Source organism: Monopterus albus, unplaced genomic scaffold (genome assembly GCF_001952655.1).
Source record: "Monopterus albus unplaced genomic scaffold, M_albus_1.0 scaffold32.1, whole genome shotgun sequence".
Taxonomy (NCBI): Eukaryota; Metazoa; Chordata; class Actinopteri; order Synbranchiformes; family Synbranchidae; genus Monopterus; species Monopterus albus.
This window is the reverse complement of record NW_018127912.1, coordinates 1,653,305-1,671,680: the sequence shown is the minus strand read 5'-3', so window position 1 is coordinate 1,671,680 and position 18,376 is coordinate 1,653,305. Positions and strand designations below refer to the sequence as shown.

At 41.6% G+C, this 18,376-nt stretch overlaps 1 protein-coding gene across 22 annotated transcripts in view; it reads left to right on the top strand.

Annotated features, from left to right (window-relative positions):
* The window catches only part of ptprdb (protein tyrosine phosphatase receptor type Db), a 140,937-nt gene that overhangs the window by 115,278 nt on the left and 7,283 nt on the right, over positions 1-18,376 (top strand). For 11 of the 22 annotated variants that reach the window (XM_020597106.1, XM_020597107.1, XM_020597116.1 and 8 more), the window contains 14 exons: positions 878-1,134; positions 2,835-2,928; positions 3,582-3,806; positions 3,896-4,056; positions 5,304-5,315; positions 5,738-5,850; positions 5,959-6,000; positions 6,496-6,593; positions 8,337-8,460; positions 10,519-10,694; positions 12,023-12,046; positions 13,676-13,795; positions 14,439-14,593; positions 16,149-16,434. In XM_020597106.1, the coding sequence (XP_020452762.1) occupies positions 878-1,134; positions 2,835-2,928; positions 3,582-3,806; positions 3,896-4,056; positions 5,304-5,315; positions 5,738-5,850; positions 5,959-6,000; positions 6,496-6,593; positions 8,337-8,460; positions 10,519-10,694; positions 12,023-12,046; positions 13,676-13,795; positions 14,439-14,593; positions 16,149-16,434 (1,887 nt within the window). The remainder of the gene's footprint in view (positions 1-877; positions 1,135-2,834; positions 2,929-3,581; positions 3,807-3,895; positions 4,057-5,303; positions 5,316-5,737; positions 5,851-5,958; positions 6,001-6,495; positions 6,594-8,336; positions 8,461-10,518; positions 10,695-12,022; positions 12,047-13,675; positions 13,796-14,438; positions 14,594-16,148; positions 16,435-18,376) is intronic. The other 11 variants (XM_020597127.1, XM_020597123.1, XM_020597122.1 and 8 more) reach the window with 3 other exon arrangements.

Below are 18,376 nucleotides of genomic sequence, written 5' to 3'. Positions count from 1 at the left end.
GAAACATTAATGACTTGGAGAGGATCTGCAAAGAGGAGTGGGTCAAAATCCCCCCTGAGATGTGTGCAAACCTTGTGGCCAACTACAAGAAACATCTGACCTCTGTGATTGCCAACAAAGGTTTTGCCACCAAGTACTAAAGCATGTTTTGCAAAGGGATCAAATACTTATTTCATTCATGAAAATCCAAATTACTTTATAACTTTTTTTGTAATGCATTTTTTTGGATTTTTTTGTTATTGTTGTGTCTCTCACTGTTCACATAAACCTGCCATTGAAATTGTAGACTGATCATTTCTTTGTTAGTGGGCAAACTTACAAAATCAGCTGGGGTTCAAATAATTTTTTCCCTGACTATATGTTGGAAGGCTTTAAATGTAAAATACTAGAGACACAGGAAGTATTCAGTTTTTATTACACCAAACAACACCTAAATCAAACTGTAGAGAAACTATACTAAAGCAAAATCAAACAATAATACCAAGTTTCCTTGTCTGAGTTTATCAGCCAAGAGATTTGGACAGCGAAAGCCCGTTCACCTTTAGTGACAAGTCAAGACTGTGTAACAAATAGTAAGACCCTGCGAATCATCAAGATTCACATGTTGACATTTGGCACATGTTTTACACCGGATGCCCTTCCTGACACAACTCTGACTTGAGGTGAGAGCGCTGTGCCCTAACCACTCATCTGTCAGGGAACCCCCCTTAAAAAATTCATTCATTCATTCATTCTTAAAAATAAGCAGTAAAATCTGAAAAAACAATCCTAAAACTAGCTGTGTCTGTTGAGATAAATAAAAGTGCTGTATTGTGTGTTTGGCCTATGTATTAGTAAATTTAACTCTCAAATGATGTGTAACCCTTCTCATGTCCAGATCCTCTATGGAAAAGGCCTGTCTATTGAAGTGGACGGCAAGCAGACTCAGAAGCTGATCACTGGCTTGGTGCCGGACACTCAGTACTCCTTTCTCCTCACCAACCGGGCCAACAGCGCCGGGGGGCTGCAACACCTCATCACCGCCACCACGGCTCCGGACATCCTGAAGACCAAGCCTGTCGTGGTGGGAAAGACCAATGCAGATGGCATGGTGACTGTGCAGCTACCAAATGTGCAGACCACAGCTAAAGTCAGGTAGACACTGAAGTGGAAACAACCTCATTAACTTAATGAATTAATGAGTGTTTTAGTAACTGTACAAAATTTGTTCTAGTTAAATTGTTGTCAAATGAGTTGTTAGACCCTTTGTGGTAATTTCACAAGTTCCCTCTGATGCTGCTTTTCATTTATTGGTCTGTCAGGAGAGATGTCTAAGAACCTCCACCACAGGTCAAATAAGAGCACAAAACTAATCTCATCTGCTTTTTATAACCAAGAACTAAAACAGACACCAAGTGGAAACAGTCCTTATTCATCCTTAAAGCACGACCTGAGTCATCCACATGCTGCTCACATCCTCACAGCCATTTTCCCATAGTTTGTCTCTGTCACCTCAGAAGTGTTTTGGGATGTTTTTGGGTCCCAGACAGCATTTTGCTCTTTTAGTGTCTTTCCCAGCTTAGGTGACTTGGTTCAAGATAGTAGCACCAAATGTCACCAAATGTACTGTAATTAACCAGATGCTGAACATCTCTAATGACATTTTTTAATATTTGATGGCTTTTCATGGAGATGTTTACTTTAATCAACATTTATTCTCTCTAAATGCAGTGTTGTCAGGTTTATGCTTGCTTTATTTTATTTTGCTTGCTATTTCACCTTTAGGGCTCTAAAAGATTTTCTTTTGTTCACATTTAACATCTACTAATCAGCATAGTGAGCAGAGTGAATGCTTATGGAGCACTAAAGGGAGTCAGCTACTGAGGGCACATGGATGCCTTTGGTGTCTGTGCCCTCATTGCTTGACGGGTGCTTAGGGTATGAGTGCTACTGATAATTCCCTGCTCCAGTGATGTTATTGTCTTTGTTTCACACATGGCTTTAGACGTGGCCCTGTGTTCGAATACAACCACACTGTTTAGATTTACAGTGCCATGTCAGAGCTGCTGCTGCTGCAGTATCCTCTGTTAATGATACAATGCTCCATAGGCACATCAAGTGGGAGTCATTCTCCACAGTTTGGGAAACAGGCATATTTGCTTTCTTAATGAGAGTTAGGTGAGACTGATACCACTCTCATGTTTGTACAGCAAATATGAAGCTACAGCCAGCAGCTGTAGCTTAGCTTAGCACTCGAAACAGCTCGCCTGGCTCTGTCTGAAGGTAACAAAAATTGCCTACCAGCACCTCTTCAACTCAATAATTAAACAAACTAACTAAGCAAAAGAAATATAAGGTGTTAATTAGCTTTTTTTTTTTTAAACAGAACCACGCTAGCTGTTTCCCCCTGTTTCCAGTCTTTAAGTTAAGCTGAGCTGACTGGCTGCTGGCCATAGTCTTATATTTACCGTGCAGACACAAAAGTGGTTTCAGTCTAAATAAATGGTAAATAACTGTGTTTACTGTGTATAGCACTTTTATCCAAAGCACTTTACAATTTCACACACTGAGATGGCAGCAAGCTACTGTGCACCGTGCCAGTCTGTCCGTTGTAATTTGTACACTTGGACATGTGGATTGGAGGAGCTAGAGACTGGACCGCCAACACTGTGATTAGTGGACCACCTATTTTACTTCCTGGGACTCAGCCACGAATAAGCTGAAATAAGTGTATTTCCTAAAAGTCAGATTATGTCTTCACATGTCAGAGCGCTGGTGTTTCTTTAGAGACTGAAGAAATGACTAGTTGATGATTTCTTTGTTTAGGTCTAAACCCAGTGCATGCTTTGTTTCAGGGGTTATTATGTGGTGGTGGTGCCACTCAAGAAGCAGAGAGGAGGGAAGTTCCTGAATCCCTGGGTGGAGCCTGACCAGATGAACCTGGATGAGGTAAGACATGCATCAGTTAGGAGATGACACCAATGAATAGCTAAATAATGGTGATAATGAGGAGCTTATTGTATGGTAATACTGATGTTGAGGAAAATGGTGTGTATGAAGTGGTACACAAATAGATGAAAAATATGCCTATTCAATCTCAACTGTACTTTCACATGCCATTTCCCATCTAATGCCACATTCTATGTTTCTCTAAAGACTTCATCACCACATTATGCTAATCTGAAAGCACAGTTATGTGTGTGAGCTGAGTTTTAATAGCATCCTTGTAGTGCCGACTCAAAGGATATATGTGATAGCAGTTCAGATGATTATGCTTAGATGATAATGCTCCATACAACCTATTGTTACTTTAGTGAAGGGTGTTTTTTGTTTTGTAGAATTGCTAAATACCCTTTTTGGCATATAAAAGCTCTCCTGATATTAAGAAAATCCTTTTCTTTATTTGTAAAATAAACTTAACTAACTTGGCATACAGTATATTAGATGAAAATTATAACAAATTGTTTCCATTTATTCCCTATTTTTAACCATTTCTCATCCTTTCTAATTTTGTTTCAATTCTCTGTTTCTTCCTTCTATCCCCTCCTTTGTCCTTCTCCACTGTTTTATTCATATCAATCCATCCTCTGCTTTCTTTTCAGCTCCTGAAAGAGATCAACAGGACCAGTGTCAGTCATGCCCTTCGCATCCGCAGACAGGCTGCCCAATCAGATCCTAGGACCTATGTGACTGCCCACTTTAAGACCCTTCCACTGGAGTTCACTCTAGGTGACGGAGAAAACTACGGTGACTTTCGCAACCGTCCACTGCAGAATGGACAGGAGTATGTCTTCTTTGTGCTCGCACTGCTAGACCTGTCTGAAAATGTGAGTAATAATACAAACAGACACACAAACGGTCTATCTATACTAATACAGTTTTGTCTAATGCACAACTAAACCATGTCCTCCTGCAGACCATGTATGCTACTAGCCCTTATTCTGATCCCGTGACCTCATCGGATGTGGATCCCCAGCCAATTGTTGATGAGGAAGAGGGGCTGCTGTGGGTGGTGGGGCCTGTGCTGGCTGTCATCTTCATCGTCTGCATCGTCATTGCCATTCTTCTCTTCAAGAGGTAAATGGTTTAAAACATTTGATTGGTGAGAGAGGGGAAATGTGGAGCATTTAGTTGAATACAATAGATGTGACCTTTTTTCCATTCCCTAATACAGTGTATTCCACATATATATTAGTTTATTCCTTGCCCATAGGTAAACTGTCTTGTTCTCAAATCAAATTTGGCAGGGCAAACTCATACATGGGGGATAATGTAGTTATCTCTCAGTCAGGTGTTCACATTTGGACTGTTGTCTTATGGCAAAGGCTGAAGCCCCCTAACAGGCATAATCGAGACAACTACCACATGAAAAAAAGTTAATACTAGTGGATTTTGCCACTCCTCTTATTATTATTATTATTATTGTTATTGTTGTTGTTGTCTTACTTCAATTCAGGGAATTTCTTACTTATGTTTTGAAATACAGTTCCCATAATAATTTGGGAGTTGCAAAGATTATTTAGCTTTGTGTTCAGAATTGACTGAGTTATGCCTCCAAGAACGAGTATATATTTCTACACAAACTACAGCAATTTGGTGCCTGCTTGCCCCCCACCCTAGGCCCACCACAGTTTCGAAACCTCTGCTTTAAGAGGGGGAAAATAATCTGGACCTGGACTAAATGCAAAACCTTTTGTCTATTACTCCAAACCAGGCTGAGGTTGAGCAAAGCCCAGATGGTTCATTATGGGTTTCCATTATTTATGGAGCATACCAAACTAATATTGAGGTACTATATTTACTGGTCTTCAGCTCTGTTGTCTGTTACTAATTATGGCTGAGTTTAGCTGAGTTTAGCTTACGAGTTCTCATAGCAATGCTACTGTAGGTTTTCCGTAATCTCTTTTTAAATCTGTATATAGGGAGCAAAGTTGGCGAACATAGGAGATGGGGATGATAACATTGTCGCTCCTTAGCATTATTCATGATAATCATCTGCTTTCCTGGCTAGCGCTTTGTTAATGCGCATGAATAATTGCTGTGACTGTGGCTTGGCAACATTGTTAACCTTAATGGTAATGATCCCAAGTTCATATTCCCTGCTGTGTAACCTGTGGCAGGTTGCAGGTAATTATATCTCACTGAACTTTGTATTGTGTTTCCAGTCTGTTTATACAGGAGGTGCTATTTTTCATATTTAACATAAGTCATAAGAAACTGATTAGTTTTAATGAGTGGTTTGTGCCTGATGTTTCTTGATTGGACATTAATGTTATTCGTCTTTGTCTGTCCCTTTATTTGCTCCTTTCCATGTTTGGATCCAGCAAACCCGACAGGTAAACAAACAACACCTTTTCATTTTGATAGCTTTAACAAAGGCAGTTGATCAAAGTAAAGAAAATGTGCGAATAAATGTCATTTTAAATTCCTGGGAGAGAGAAAAAGCTGACACCCTTCATCATCCCAGACAATGAGTATAAATAGCAAGCAGTCAGCACAACCTCTGGTAAAAATTGAAACTGATATTTCCTATATATTGCAGCTCTCCCTGTAAATGTTCAAGGAGCAGTTTTTATGTGGCTTTTCTCGGATGTTTAACGCTCACATGACTGTGGTCCATCTATTTCAAAACAAATCCCAAAAATTGAGCAAATGCTTGAATTTACAAATCCCGCATTTTCCAAGATACATGCAGTCAAAGGTTCAGTTAATCAGGTTGAAGTGCATTTACATGCTGTCTGTTGATGTGTTATTCTAGAAAAAGGGCTGAGGCTGAGGGCAGAAAGGGCAGTTTTCCCTGCAGCAAAGCCATGTCATCCCATCATCCCACTGATCCCGTGGAGCTACGCAGGATCAACTTCCAGACTCCAGGTAGATTGGACAGATACGCAGAAACACTATGTAGTTGAATGTGTGATTTTTAAGTATTAGGTGTATTCGTATAGATAAGATTAACTCTGTTGTTGTTTCCCTTTCCAGCCTACCGTGTATCAGTGTACCGCGGTTATCGCCGTTTGTCAAGTTAGTTGGTCTCAGTCCACTACAGCGCTTCTTCTCCTCTCTGCTGTCATTATGTGCCCTCATGCTACATTTCCTTCTTTCTTTCTTCACTTTGATGCTAACCTTCCATCCCTCATAGGATGAAGCTGCTTGAATTGAAAATTTCATCAAAATGCCTCTGGAATACTTCTTTAAAAACCCTTTTTCATACTAAATTTTTAACCACCTGTGTCACAGTCTTTTTTTTTTCTCCAGCAGTGTGCATATACTCTGAGGACATGTTATTGTGCCTCAGTAACTTTCAGAACACGCACATTGTTCTTTCTGTCTGCCTGGAGAGAAAATGGTCACTTAACGGAAAAAAAACCCGCCTCCATTTGCTTCCTCCACTGACCATGGACCGAACCCTAAACAGCACCTCCTCTGAGAATCCTAACTCTTAACATTTCCCTCCAAAAGAGTTTAGATGTATGTGTGTATCGAAATAGCCTCCTTTTCTATTTCTGTGCTCGGCAGGCATGGCAAGTCACCCGCCTGTCCCCATCTCTGAGCTGGCTGATCACATTGAGCGCCTCAAGGCAAACGACAATCTCAAGTTCTCTCAAGAGTACGAGGTAGGAATGATGATTATCTGTCTCAGAAAATCTTTAACTTGGGAAATTCATTTTGTTGTGATGCAGTTGTACACATATTTATCGTTGACTCTTTTTTTTTTTTTTTGCTCAGTCTCAATTTCAGTGGTGAGCGTTGTAGATTGCGCCTCACATACTGTATTCTCTACAGTTACATTGCATTTTGAGTCGTCTTCATAGCTCGATACAAGATAAAGCACATTTTCTTCTCTCTACTGTTTTGTTGTTATCTGTATAAATATAAGAAGGAAATTGAAATTGCAAGCTCAAAGAGAGTTTGCTTACAGCCAGATGGTTATCAAGCACCCATTTCTACGCTCTGGTGGAGAAAGAGGAGATAGAAATAACAAGGCAGCAACAGCAAGCAGACTCACCAAAAGACACACAAAGCAAGTGTTCTCGGCAAAGAATAAAAAGACCCTTCTTGATTAGTTTCTTTCCACTTGCAGCACAGTTAATATGGAACCAAAAAAAGCATCTGCTTGGAGATACCAGTGTGCCTGAACTTGGTGTGCTGAACTGCAGCACTCTGTACAAAACACATCAGTAGAAATATTTCTTTACACGCTGGATGTGTTGCAAATGGCACTGGCCTTACAGTGAGCTCCACAGAGAGCTATTAAAGGGGTAAAAATGTTTTCTTTCCCTCGCAGAGAATTTAGACCGATGGCCTCTGGGCGAGGAAGGAGACATAAGGCCCTAATTGGCTACACCAGAGATATATTGAGCATGACAGAGATACATATATAAAGGAAGACAAGGACACATCATGTGAAGAGTAGAAAAACTGAGCAGGGATGTTTTAGGGAGAAGAGAGCATTGGGAGAGGGGAAAGGGGGGTGGATGAGACAGTGAGGGAGAAGCCATATGTAATTGTGGTGTGAGTTGGAACGGCTCAGCTGCGCCTCACACTCTCCCTGCATCAAGAGTATGTGCTTTGTTCAGTACTGAGCCCTTAACGAGGGAACGAGAGAGATGGATGGAGGAGGGATGGGGGGGGGGTCAGAAATGATTGCGGTGTAATAATCAAGCACACATGATGTTTGCACTCACTTACATGCACTCATCCAGTATCACTCCTGTCCAACCAAACCATAATTGTGTGTTGTAAAATATTCAGAATTGCTAAATTGCTCTGGTCCTCTGCTCTTCGTCGCTCTCCGTCGACAGCCCCATAATGACCTCATGTCTGCCTCTCCCAACTTACAGCACTGGTTACACTGTAATTACCCTCCAGGAACTTAATGTGTTGGTCTAACACAACCATCCTTTCTCTCCCAGAGGAATTTATTGTGCTTTTATCATCTTTCTCTGGGAGCTAGGTTTTTCTTTTTTTTTTTTTTTAAGTGGAAAGTCCCTGCATCACTGTTGTTTTTAGAAATGAGATATTGCACTTTCCCTCAGTTTTCAATTTGTACTTAAGTTTGGTTTCAAATGGTGGGTTATGATACAGCATCAAGAAGTGTAAGCTCACAGTCATGGAACTGTCAAATTTGTGTCTTTTTAGATGACAGTTTCTGCTTTTGAGGTCAATTTTAAGAGAAAAAATATACAAATATATTTCACATGTGAACTTTAAATTGTTGCTCTTGAAAATAATCAAAATATATTTGGAAACAAAAGAATGCAAGCACTGTCTGAAACTACTTGAAATGATAGAACTGTAATAAATCTGAAAGCCTGTTGATCTTAGTTCTTAGTTGCTCTTTGACTCGTGTCTTGTAGTCCATCGACCCCGGTCAGCAGTTCACATGGGAGAACTCCAACTTGGAGGTCAACAAACCAAAGAACCGCTATGCTAACGTCATTGCCTATGATCACTCCAGGGTTATACTCTCCAGCACTGAGGGTAAGACACATGCCTGTGTGTGTGTGTGTGTGTCTGTGTGTGTGCGTGCGCTCTTGTACTCATACTATACTTAAAGAATCAGGATATTTTTAGGAAGTAAGGGTATTTCGATCTCTCCATCATTTGCGTATAGGGCCATGTGAGGTTTAGGACTTGGTTTCAATTTCAGTTTCAATTTTATTTGTATAGCGCCAAATCACAACAAAAGACGTCTCAAGACGCTTTAAAAAGTAAGGTCTAGAACTTCCCATTACACAAAGTTAGTGATGTGTAATGGTGGCATATAAGTGCATGGAGGGAGAGGAGAGGGGAGGAGAGGAGGTTAAGGGTTTCGGGTTTGGGTGTCAGAGGTTAGGCGCAGCTTTATGTCATCGAGGGTCATCACATCTATAGAAGCACAAAGGCCTGTGTTTGTGTTTGTGTTCCTTTGTGAGTGTATCAGCTATTCACCATAAAAACTATAATTTCAGGATTCAAACAATCTGATGTTTCCCCCCACTGTGACACCACATGATAGATTATTATTTACAGTAAAGCCTTTTTATTGAGATATTTTCACGGTGTACCTATTTTACTGGATTTGGTCTTTTTGAATGGACTAAACTGAAGAAAAATAATCCTGTTCTCAGTGCATTTTGAAGCACACTTACTGACCTCAGCAGGGAAGGACCTGAGGCAGAGAAACTGGCAGCTCCAGTGTGGAGAGAGGGAGGCAATGGGAGGCCAAGCCCAAACAGATGAGCCTTATCTGGGCAGAGCATGTGTGAGCAGCCCTTCCACCCCCGCCTGTCCTGGAGCCCTGGCTGTCTGTCTTTCTTTTCAACTTAGAAAACACATTTACTATCGAGCACATCCATACACATAAGACTGCACACGCACACGTGCAGGATGTGCACAAGCACAGATATGTACTTTTGCTCCCAGTCTCCTCTACACATTTGTGAACACACACTCTCTGCCAAGCCAGTGTAGCCACCAAATGACTGGAAGTGTGTGTGTGTGTGTGTTTGTTTTACTGCATAGTGCTTCTGCTGTAGTCTCTTGCAATAAAGTTGTAGCACATCAAAGCATTTAGTCAAGCTGTCTTTTAAAGACTGGGGCTGATAAACATATGTTAAAAGCTCTTTTACCGTCTGTCCCCATCCCATTTACCACCAGTTGTATAAACACCCCTGTGTGTGTGTGTGCGCGTATGTGTGTTTTATGGTGGCTTGGGGTTTTACAAGTGTATGGGACTGAGTTGTGTTGGTTAAAAAAAAAGCTGTTCAAAGAGCACAAGCTGCAAGAGTTGGGATCCTACTGTTTCCTCATTGACTTCTGTCTTTTTAAATGCAAACTGCTCTCAGACAACTCAAAAGGAGTTGCGTGCCCCACTTCGGCGGAATCGGGTCGCAGCTAAATGTGTGTGCATGTGTATCAGAGTGTACACTTGTGTTTCGGTGTATGCGTGCATGTTGGAGCCATGCCTCTCAGATTTTTAGGATTATGGTATTAGGCCCCAGATGAGCAGGAGTGATCCTAAATCAAACACACACAGACGTTCTCCCACATCACAAACACACATACACACAATCCCTTCTAGGACAAGCAGTGTCAGCCGAGTCTTACACAGAGACGGCCTCACTCTCAAATTGCCATTCAAAACAGCACATCCAGAGTATGTTGTGATTAGGCCCATGATCGTTTTAGCATGTATTATAAAACAAGATGGCTGAACAATCCAACACCAAAGGACACTGGGCACTGTGAAAACATTAATCTCGCTGCCATGGAATCAGATGATCCACACCCTTTATTACTGGGACATAAACCTACTTTCATGCCAGTAGATTTAAAATAATCCTTATAGATTATTTCACCCTGCATCAGAATAAAAGTCAGGTTCATCTGGAATCATGCAGTAGACAAAAGAATGCAGTGTCTTTCAGCTTCAGTTTCTCTCTGTCTGTCTCTCTCTCTCCAATCCATCACGGTTCACTATCCTCCTCACTTTGGACACTTCTCTTTCCGTTCTTTTCCTCCCCCCCTCATATCCTCCATTCTGTCTTTGTTTTGCAGGTGTCCCAGGCAGTGACTACATCAATGCTAATTATATTGATGGCTATCGCCGTCAGAATGCCTATATCGCCACTCAGGGCTCCCTCCCTGAGACCTTTGGGGACTTTTGGAGGATGGTCTGGGAGCAGCACACAGCCAACATTATTATGATGACCAAGCTGGAGGAGAAGTCACGGGTAAGAAAGAGTGGATGGGATAAGATGGGGGTATGTGGCACAGGGTAGCACAGTAGCATAGAGGCGCAGTACAATAGTAGAATAGCGCAGGACATAAAGGAGAGATTCAGATAAATGGTCTGAGATATGATATGGTTGGGAAGACTAAAGCATTAAGTAGTGTAAGGTAAAGTAGGATGCGATAGAGGACATACAACAAGGTAGGCCACGAGCACTGTACAGTAAAACACTGCTTTTCTTTTGAGTTTTCCAGTAACTTGCCCTGCACTGGTCATGACGATTATTACAGTTGACTAAGGAACAAAGCTGGAGTTTGGTTAAGGTCAATAATAAATACTGTATTTTCCAGCAAACACGAGTAAAGCTAAATTGAGCACCACAAACCCACTGTTCAAGAGTTGCATGTAGGAAATGTTGCAGACACATATCACCTTCATTTGTGCTACTGTATCAGTTGTCCTTTTATTTTGAAGGTTAGCCTGTACACCGGCTAACAGGATGTCCCTCTGGCAGCACATACACTTTAATATTATATAGACTATCATGAGGTAAGAGAAGTGGAGTACTGGGGGATAAGGAAGACATGGACAGGAAAGTGTAAGGTAAGTGGGGTAAAAAAAAAAAAAAGTGGGGGGGATCAGAAGTTAGTAAGGCTGGATTAGTATTAAAGGGTACAGTAAAGTGAGAAAAATAAAGTAGAGTTAGGTTAAGGCTGAGTAAGGGTGGGATAGGAATGGATGTGGTTGGTTTGACAGCAATGAGGAGGTGCAGGACGTGGAGGAATAGTCTAGTTAGATTCAACAGGACAGAACACAGGAGCAAGAGCCAGGATATGTGAAATAGCACAAAAACAGTTTGCAGAATAAACCAAAAAACAGCCGGTGTCATTATGATGACCAAGCTGAAAGCTCCATGGTTAAATGCAGGGATCACAGTAAAGAGAAGGAGGGTGGGGATGTAGTCGGTCAGAATAGAATACGGTCAAATGGAATTTATTTAAATAGTGAGTGAGACCTTTCAGAATTATAAATGGAGCAAAGTTCAGGGAAGGTAATGAATTAGAAAATCATGTGGCTTCAAGGCATTTTGTTTGCTGATGGAATATGCGCTCCAATGTAATCAGAATGTCGTGTTAAAATAAAATGAATAAAAATGGCCTGAGGTATGAATCATGATTAAGTGCTATCCAATTATGTCCAAGGTCCTGTTGAGAAAATGATCCTTTCCTCTCATCTGTGCTTCTTTTCCTATTAACCTGTGGCCTGTGTGAAAACTGTTTCCTTTTCAACTTTTTCCAACTGTCTCTGTTATGTCTCTTTGACCCTCAGATGCCCTCTTATTTCTTCTCTAAGGCAAGACCTCTCTTTCTCTCCTTTGCTAATCCCTTTTAAAATGTTACCTCACCTCACAGTTTTCTCCTTAGCTTTCTCCTTCTCTATTCAGTGCCCTTTTTATGCTGTTTCTCCTTTTTCTGTGCAGTAGCCAGTGCATTGAGTGAGAATGCTGAATTGTTTTCAACTCACCACAAGGCACTTATAATTAACTAGGTCTGAAATGGGTTTTATTGTAATCACTGCAGTTCAGTGCACATTAGTCTCTGCAGTTTGCATGATCACACCCACCACGGTTTTTCTCTTTTCCTCTTGTGGCTATACAATATAACATGTAGCCATTAAAGAAAGACGCTTTCACACTCTGGCTACATTTTTATGTGGAAATGTGTGATTTTTTTTTGGAGTTTTGAGTCTCTACAAAGTGAAGGACAGTAGTAAACTGCTGCCTTAAACATGATCCTTCTTAGCTTTAAAGTCTCTAAAGTCAATAAAGCAGTTAGAACATAATGCAACAATGAAAACTTTCAATACACTGAACTATTTGTTATCAGCCCACAAACTCTGTATCTTCACTTTGAGGGAGTAGTGGGATGCTAGTCAGAGAAAGTGATGTAATCTCAGTCAACACCTCTCAGCATTAGGTTTACATATTAACAATCTCGGTGATCACAGATGGTCTCATTGTCAGTATGTTTTCTTTAAGTGCCAATGAAACATACTGGAGAAAAAGCTCCACATATCAATGGATAATGCATATATCACACCAACATTCACTGTGATCCTGTTTAATATATGGCAGTGGTTTAGCCCTCCTACATGGACAACCATTCCTGTTCCACAGTGTCTCAAAGTCTGATGGGAAAACAACAGTTGAAAAGCTGTAATTACAGTCTGAACATCCCAAGCCAAAACGCATAATCCCCAGTCTGGAGCAGTGGAATGTAGAGCGAGCTGAGCCGAGCTCCCTGTGCTCTTTGATGTGAGGACTGGAGGGATCAGCACATAGCGTTTGGTTTGGCCTGATTCTCCCAAAGCCCTCCTCCCCTCTTTCCTCTCTTCTGGGATTTTTTTTCCCCTCTCAACTCTGTGGTCTCTGAGGCTGAGCTGAAGAACTACAAACATGACTGCCCTATACAGGGGAATTCTAGGCGTTTTGGTGGTTAGGGATGCTGGGACTTGGTGCATGGGGGTGTAGTTTTGTAGGGATTTGGAAGGTTGGAATGTGGAGCAATATGTGAGGATGGAACTTTAGATATCACTTGGCTTTTCTGAGCACTGTGGTAGATCCTTGCAAGAGCCCAACAACCTATGGCAAATTCATGCCACACAGTTTTCTTGTATTTTTAAACAAGCAGGATCACACACCCCAGAAAGCAGAGCTCTCCCTCCCCTGTCTTTTTCTCTGTCACTCTTCACACCACATACTTACTAAAACCCCCTCCACATGCTGGGTTGTCTCTATATGCACATTTTTTTCCAAATATTACTGCCTCTCACTTATCTGCTTCAACACTCCCCTCTTTTCTTGCCTCTATATACACACACCCAAGTCAGCTCTCTCTCTCTCTCTCTCCTTTCACAAAAATGTGAGCAGACATATACAGGTTTCTCTGCATCTCTCACAGCTTCTCCTCCCTTCCCTTTTAGGTGAAGTGTGATCAGTACTGGCCAACTCGAGGCACAGAGACTTACGGCCTCATCCAGGTCACTCTGCTGGACACAGTGGAGCTGGCCACCTACTCTGTCAGGACCTTCGCCCTTTACAAGGTATTGTCAAGTGTACAGCGCTGTGTTGTGTTGTTTGTGTGTCCATGCTTGACTATGTCACAGTTTGACTTGAGTTGCTTGTATTTGTGATCCACGTGAGGTTGTGAACATCCACGTGAGAAGAAAATTGTGAATTTTTTTCCCTCTATCATACTTTATTGATCTTTCCTATCTGATATTGATTATTCTTCTGTTCCATAGAGCTCCATTGTGGTCCAAAACAATTACAAATGCACTGATGAGCCACATTGTTGTCATGTCAGTGACATGCTCCTTCATTAAACTGAACATAGGCATTGTAATTTATTCAGACTCAGGCCCACATATACCGGCATGCCACCATAAATGCTCACTATAACACCAAATGAGTATTAACCTACAACTGCCCAGTTGATTTAGGACATTACTAAGCCTTCTTTAAATGAAGAGATATTTGTTAGTTGTTTTGAAGGATTTATGTCTTCAGTAGGAATGATTAGGCCTGGAACCGAGTACCACAGATGTGGTACAGTAGGGAAATCAGAAGATAAGTACTAATGTGTTGTTATGGGATATACTGTATGCTATGGGATTTCTTGACAGTTAGAAAAAATATAGAATAACATCAGTGTAGCTCTCTCACACATTCTGTCTGCTTATGCAGAGTGGCTCCAGTGAGAAACGGGAAGTTCGTCACTTCCAGTTCACAGCCTGGCCAGATCACGGTGTGCCTGAACACCCTACACCCTTCCTGGCCTTCCTTCGCAGGGTCAAAGCCTGCAACCCTCCAGATGCAGGACCCATGGTCGTTCATTGCAGGTGTGTGAGTGTGTGTTTGCCAGTGATTCATCCATGTTTCTTTATACAATGCTAAAAGTATTTCCATATATCGCAGAGAAAAACAATCCAGTGGTTTCTGACAAAAAAAGTCTGGCCCTTAAAGGTGTTTGTGTGTTATTTTGGGCTTCACTTGACAACATAATTTTCAAAAGACCATGAGTCTGTGAAAGCCACCAAGAGACCAGGAGCACTTGTACATAGTCATTCACACTGTAGTTCCTGCCATTATGCAAACCCCAAATCATCCTCACTGGCTTTAACACCCACATTCCTCCATTCACAGCTGCCATCATCTCCAAGGTTGAACAACAACAGCTGACCCTGTTTTCCATAAGTAGCTTTCACTCTTGACTATTTACTGTTTAAGCTGGTTGTAGTCTGGGTTCATAAGTTTATATTCCATTCAAATGAACTGCTGACTGAGCAGCAAGAGGCTCATGCATTGCTTGGAGTAAGATTCTGTAAACTTGTCATTACAGTCTTGGTGCAGTGTTGAGCTCCAGAAATGAAATGACACTGCTCTATGCTCTTACCAGGGAATGAAGGAGAGAAGAAGATAGATGGAAGCACAGGGAATACAGAGCACAAGTTCTCAGGAGGAGGAATTAGTGAGGCATAGATATGGAGGAAGAGGAGGGAAAAGGGGAGATTGAGACAGTGATTGGTGGGGAATGTTAGTGAGGGTTTGGGAGATAGGTGTAAAATGAGAAAGAAGGTTAGGTCAAATCCAGGATGGTGTGAATGAAAAAGATAAATTGAAGAGAAAAGGGAGTCTAAAAAATGTACAGATATGAGAGTGAAAAAGTAGCAGGGCTGGGAGTGTGAGAGTGTTGGAAGGGTACTTAAAGACAAGATAAAATGGCAGAGGGATGATGGTGGGAGGGGGGTGAAAAGGTTGGCAGCGGAGGAGCTCTTCCTAATCTTCCGTAGCAGTCAGACGGAGTATCTAACAGGATTATCAGTCAAATTTAATTATGCCGGCAAGGCTCCATCATAATGTGTCTTAACATATCAACCAGTCTCTGTATCAAACAATGGAATGAATCTCATTCCATGTGAACAATGCACACATGCCAGTGCACGCACGCACACCCAATTGTATTAATTTAACCATATAAAGAGGTTTTTATTCACTTGCAGAAACTTGCTTGGTCAGAGTGTTTCACTGTTAATGTACTAGCACAGCAAAAATGTGAAGTGTTTGGGTGGGCAGCTAAACATTATATGGCTGGATTGTCTGTCGATAGGAGAGGATATCTTCCTAATGCCAGTGAGACGATGAGGCTGACTCATCACTGATGTCAGTTTTTATGCCCTTTGTTAAAAAATATTGCTGGCTGGCATCTTTGTAATACTTAGTTGATTTAAGCACAGTGTGTGTTAGAGCTTTTTGCAACAGGACTAGATTTACACCAGGTTGGCAGACACAGCACACACTCAAGAAAATTATTTGTGAAACATTTCATACCCCAGGTTATTTTAGAAAATCACATCACCATCTGTTCCTCTTTTTTCCCTTCCTGTTTTGGCTCAGCGCTGGAGTGGGTCGCACAGGCTGCTTCATTGTGATCGATGCCATGACGGAACGAATCAAGCACGAGAAGACCATCGACATCTATGGCCATGTCACGCTGATGCGCTCCGAGAGGAACTACATGGTCCAGACAGAAGATCAGTATATCTTCATTCATGATGCACTGCTGGAGGCTGTGACCTGCGGAAACACAGAGGTCCCCGCTAGGAACCTGTACTCCTATATCCAGAGGCTGATGCAGATTGAACCGGGAGAGAATGTCACCGGCATGGAGCTGGAGTTCAAGGTGGGGATTATTCACCATGCCCCGTAAGGGTGCAAACTTAGGTCCAACTAATTAATGATAGTAATGTGACATTTCACAGGTCTCTGTAAGGGAGAGTCACCCTTTTCTTGCCCCATCACCACACAGGAGATATCAGATATCAGGGTCAGCTACACAACAGCATCCCTGAATTAGGTACTGTAGACATGTAGTGTCTCACAGACACTAGAGAAAGAGCAGTATCGGGTCACATCATGTGCTAGAAGCTGAAGAGGCTGGATCCTTAGAGCCTTTTGATAGGGCGTAGAGGTGTTGTATCTCTGTGGTTAAGTCTGACATTTTGGGAAATATGTTCATTCGATTTCTTGCCCAGAAGTACACGAGAAGACTGCCACTACTCTCGTGTGTCTGTTAAATATGAATCTATAGCCAGTAAGTACATAGCTCTGCTTAGCATAAAAGATGGAAACAAATGGCCTGGCTCTGTCCAAAGGTAACAAATCCACCTCTAAAACTTAACATGCTAAAAATTGAGCTTTAGAGGTGCTCAGAGGTGGATTTTGTTAACATTGAACAGTGCCGGGCTAGCTGCCTCACTGTGTTTCCAGTCTTTGTGCTAAGCTAAGTATATTCAACAGACAAACATGAGTGGTCTGATCATCTCATCTAAATCACTGCATGAAAGCAAATAAGAATATTCCCAAAATTCCAAACTATTGCTTTTAATGCATATTTTTGTCAATAAATGTATAAAGTTTAATGGCACAAACACAGCTCTAGAACAACGCATAAAAATAGGGGTGGTTATGGGCCAAAAAAAAAACTTCTTTTACTTCCCAACCTCATCAAATCAAAATTGCATCACAAGAAAATTAAAACCAGAAAGTCAATAAAATTGAATTTAAAAAGCTCTTAAAAACCACAATTATTCCCAAACTACTTGGGACAGTTGTCGATGTACTGTCTATCTTTATCTCAAATGGTGAAGATGCCACAGACAAAAACAACCTCGCCTCAAGATCTGTTTAGTAGCTGTTTTGGAGCTTTTAACTGCGTCATACAGCCCACAGTCAGCGCACTCAATTATCATGTAACCAGAGTATGAATTACAGGGGGGTTCGACCCCTCCAATTAAATGTTCCTCGTCTTTGCAATTTCAATCACAAACTGAAATATTCACATTCGTGGTCTAATGTAGCATCTAATTCGACACCACAACCCTAAAGCGGATTGTACCATTTTCATTCCTTAACATCAGCAGACTCCTGACAGCAGCACACTGACTTTACCTGCTGTCATTAATACTAACATGGCTGATCGGGACTTGTGCAGGATAACTTTTATTTATCATGACTCTTGAGCTGCATTCACATGCTATTTTGTGCTGCTATGTATGTGTAATTGTTCTGTGTGGATTTGGTGTCAGATCATTGATTTGCAGTGACCGGCGGCAGTTCAGCAGCCTCTACCTCAGCAGCACCATAGCAACTCTTTTTTTTTTCTTTTTTAAAATGACTGTTGTGTGTCTTGCCCTGTCCTCCTGCTCCATTAACATTCTGGCCACGTGTGTCAGGGACTCATGTCTTGTCACATTTTTGCCTGTGTAAGCACTGACCTCAAAGAGCATCACCTTGTTTTTACAAGCCAGTTGCTCAGCTTCTTTGAATGACGCCTCACTGTCCTCATCTGGTCATTTTGTTGCCCAGAAGGCAGATGGGTATCCTTTCTCCTGCACCTTCCTGGGCATTGTTGAGCCAGGGTCACATGGTCATGAAGTTCTCCTTCATTGTGAAGTCATCACAACAACACCATCTCCCTTGTGAAAGAACTGCTTGGTTATGCTGCAGTACCCCTCTTGACTTCCTGTGTCCAAAAGCTCCATGGCTACCTCCATATTGTCCCGGGTTAGTGTCTGCACACTATAGTCAGTACCCATAGTGGCAGTTGTGAAAGGGTGGAAACA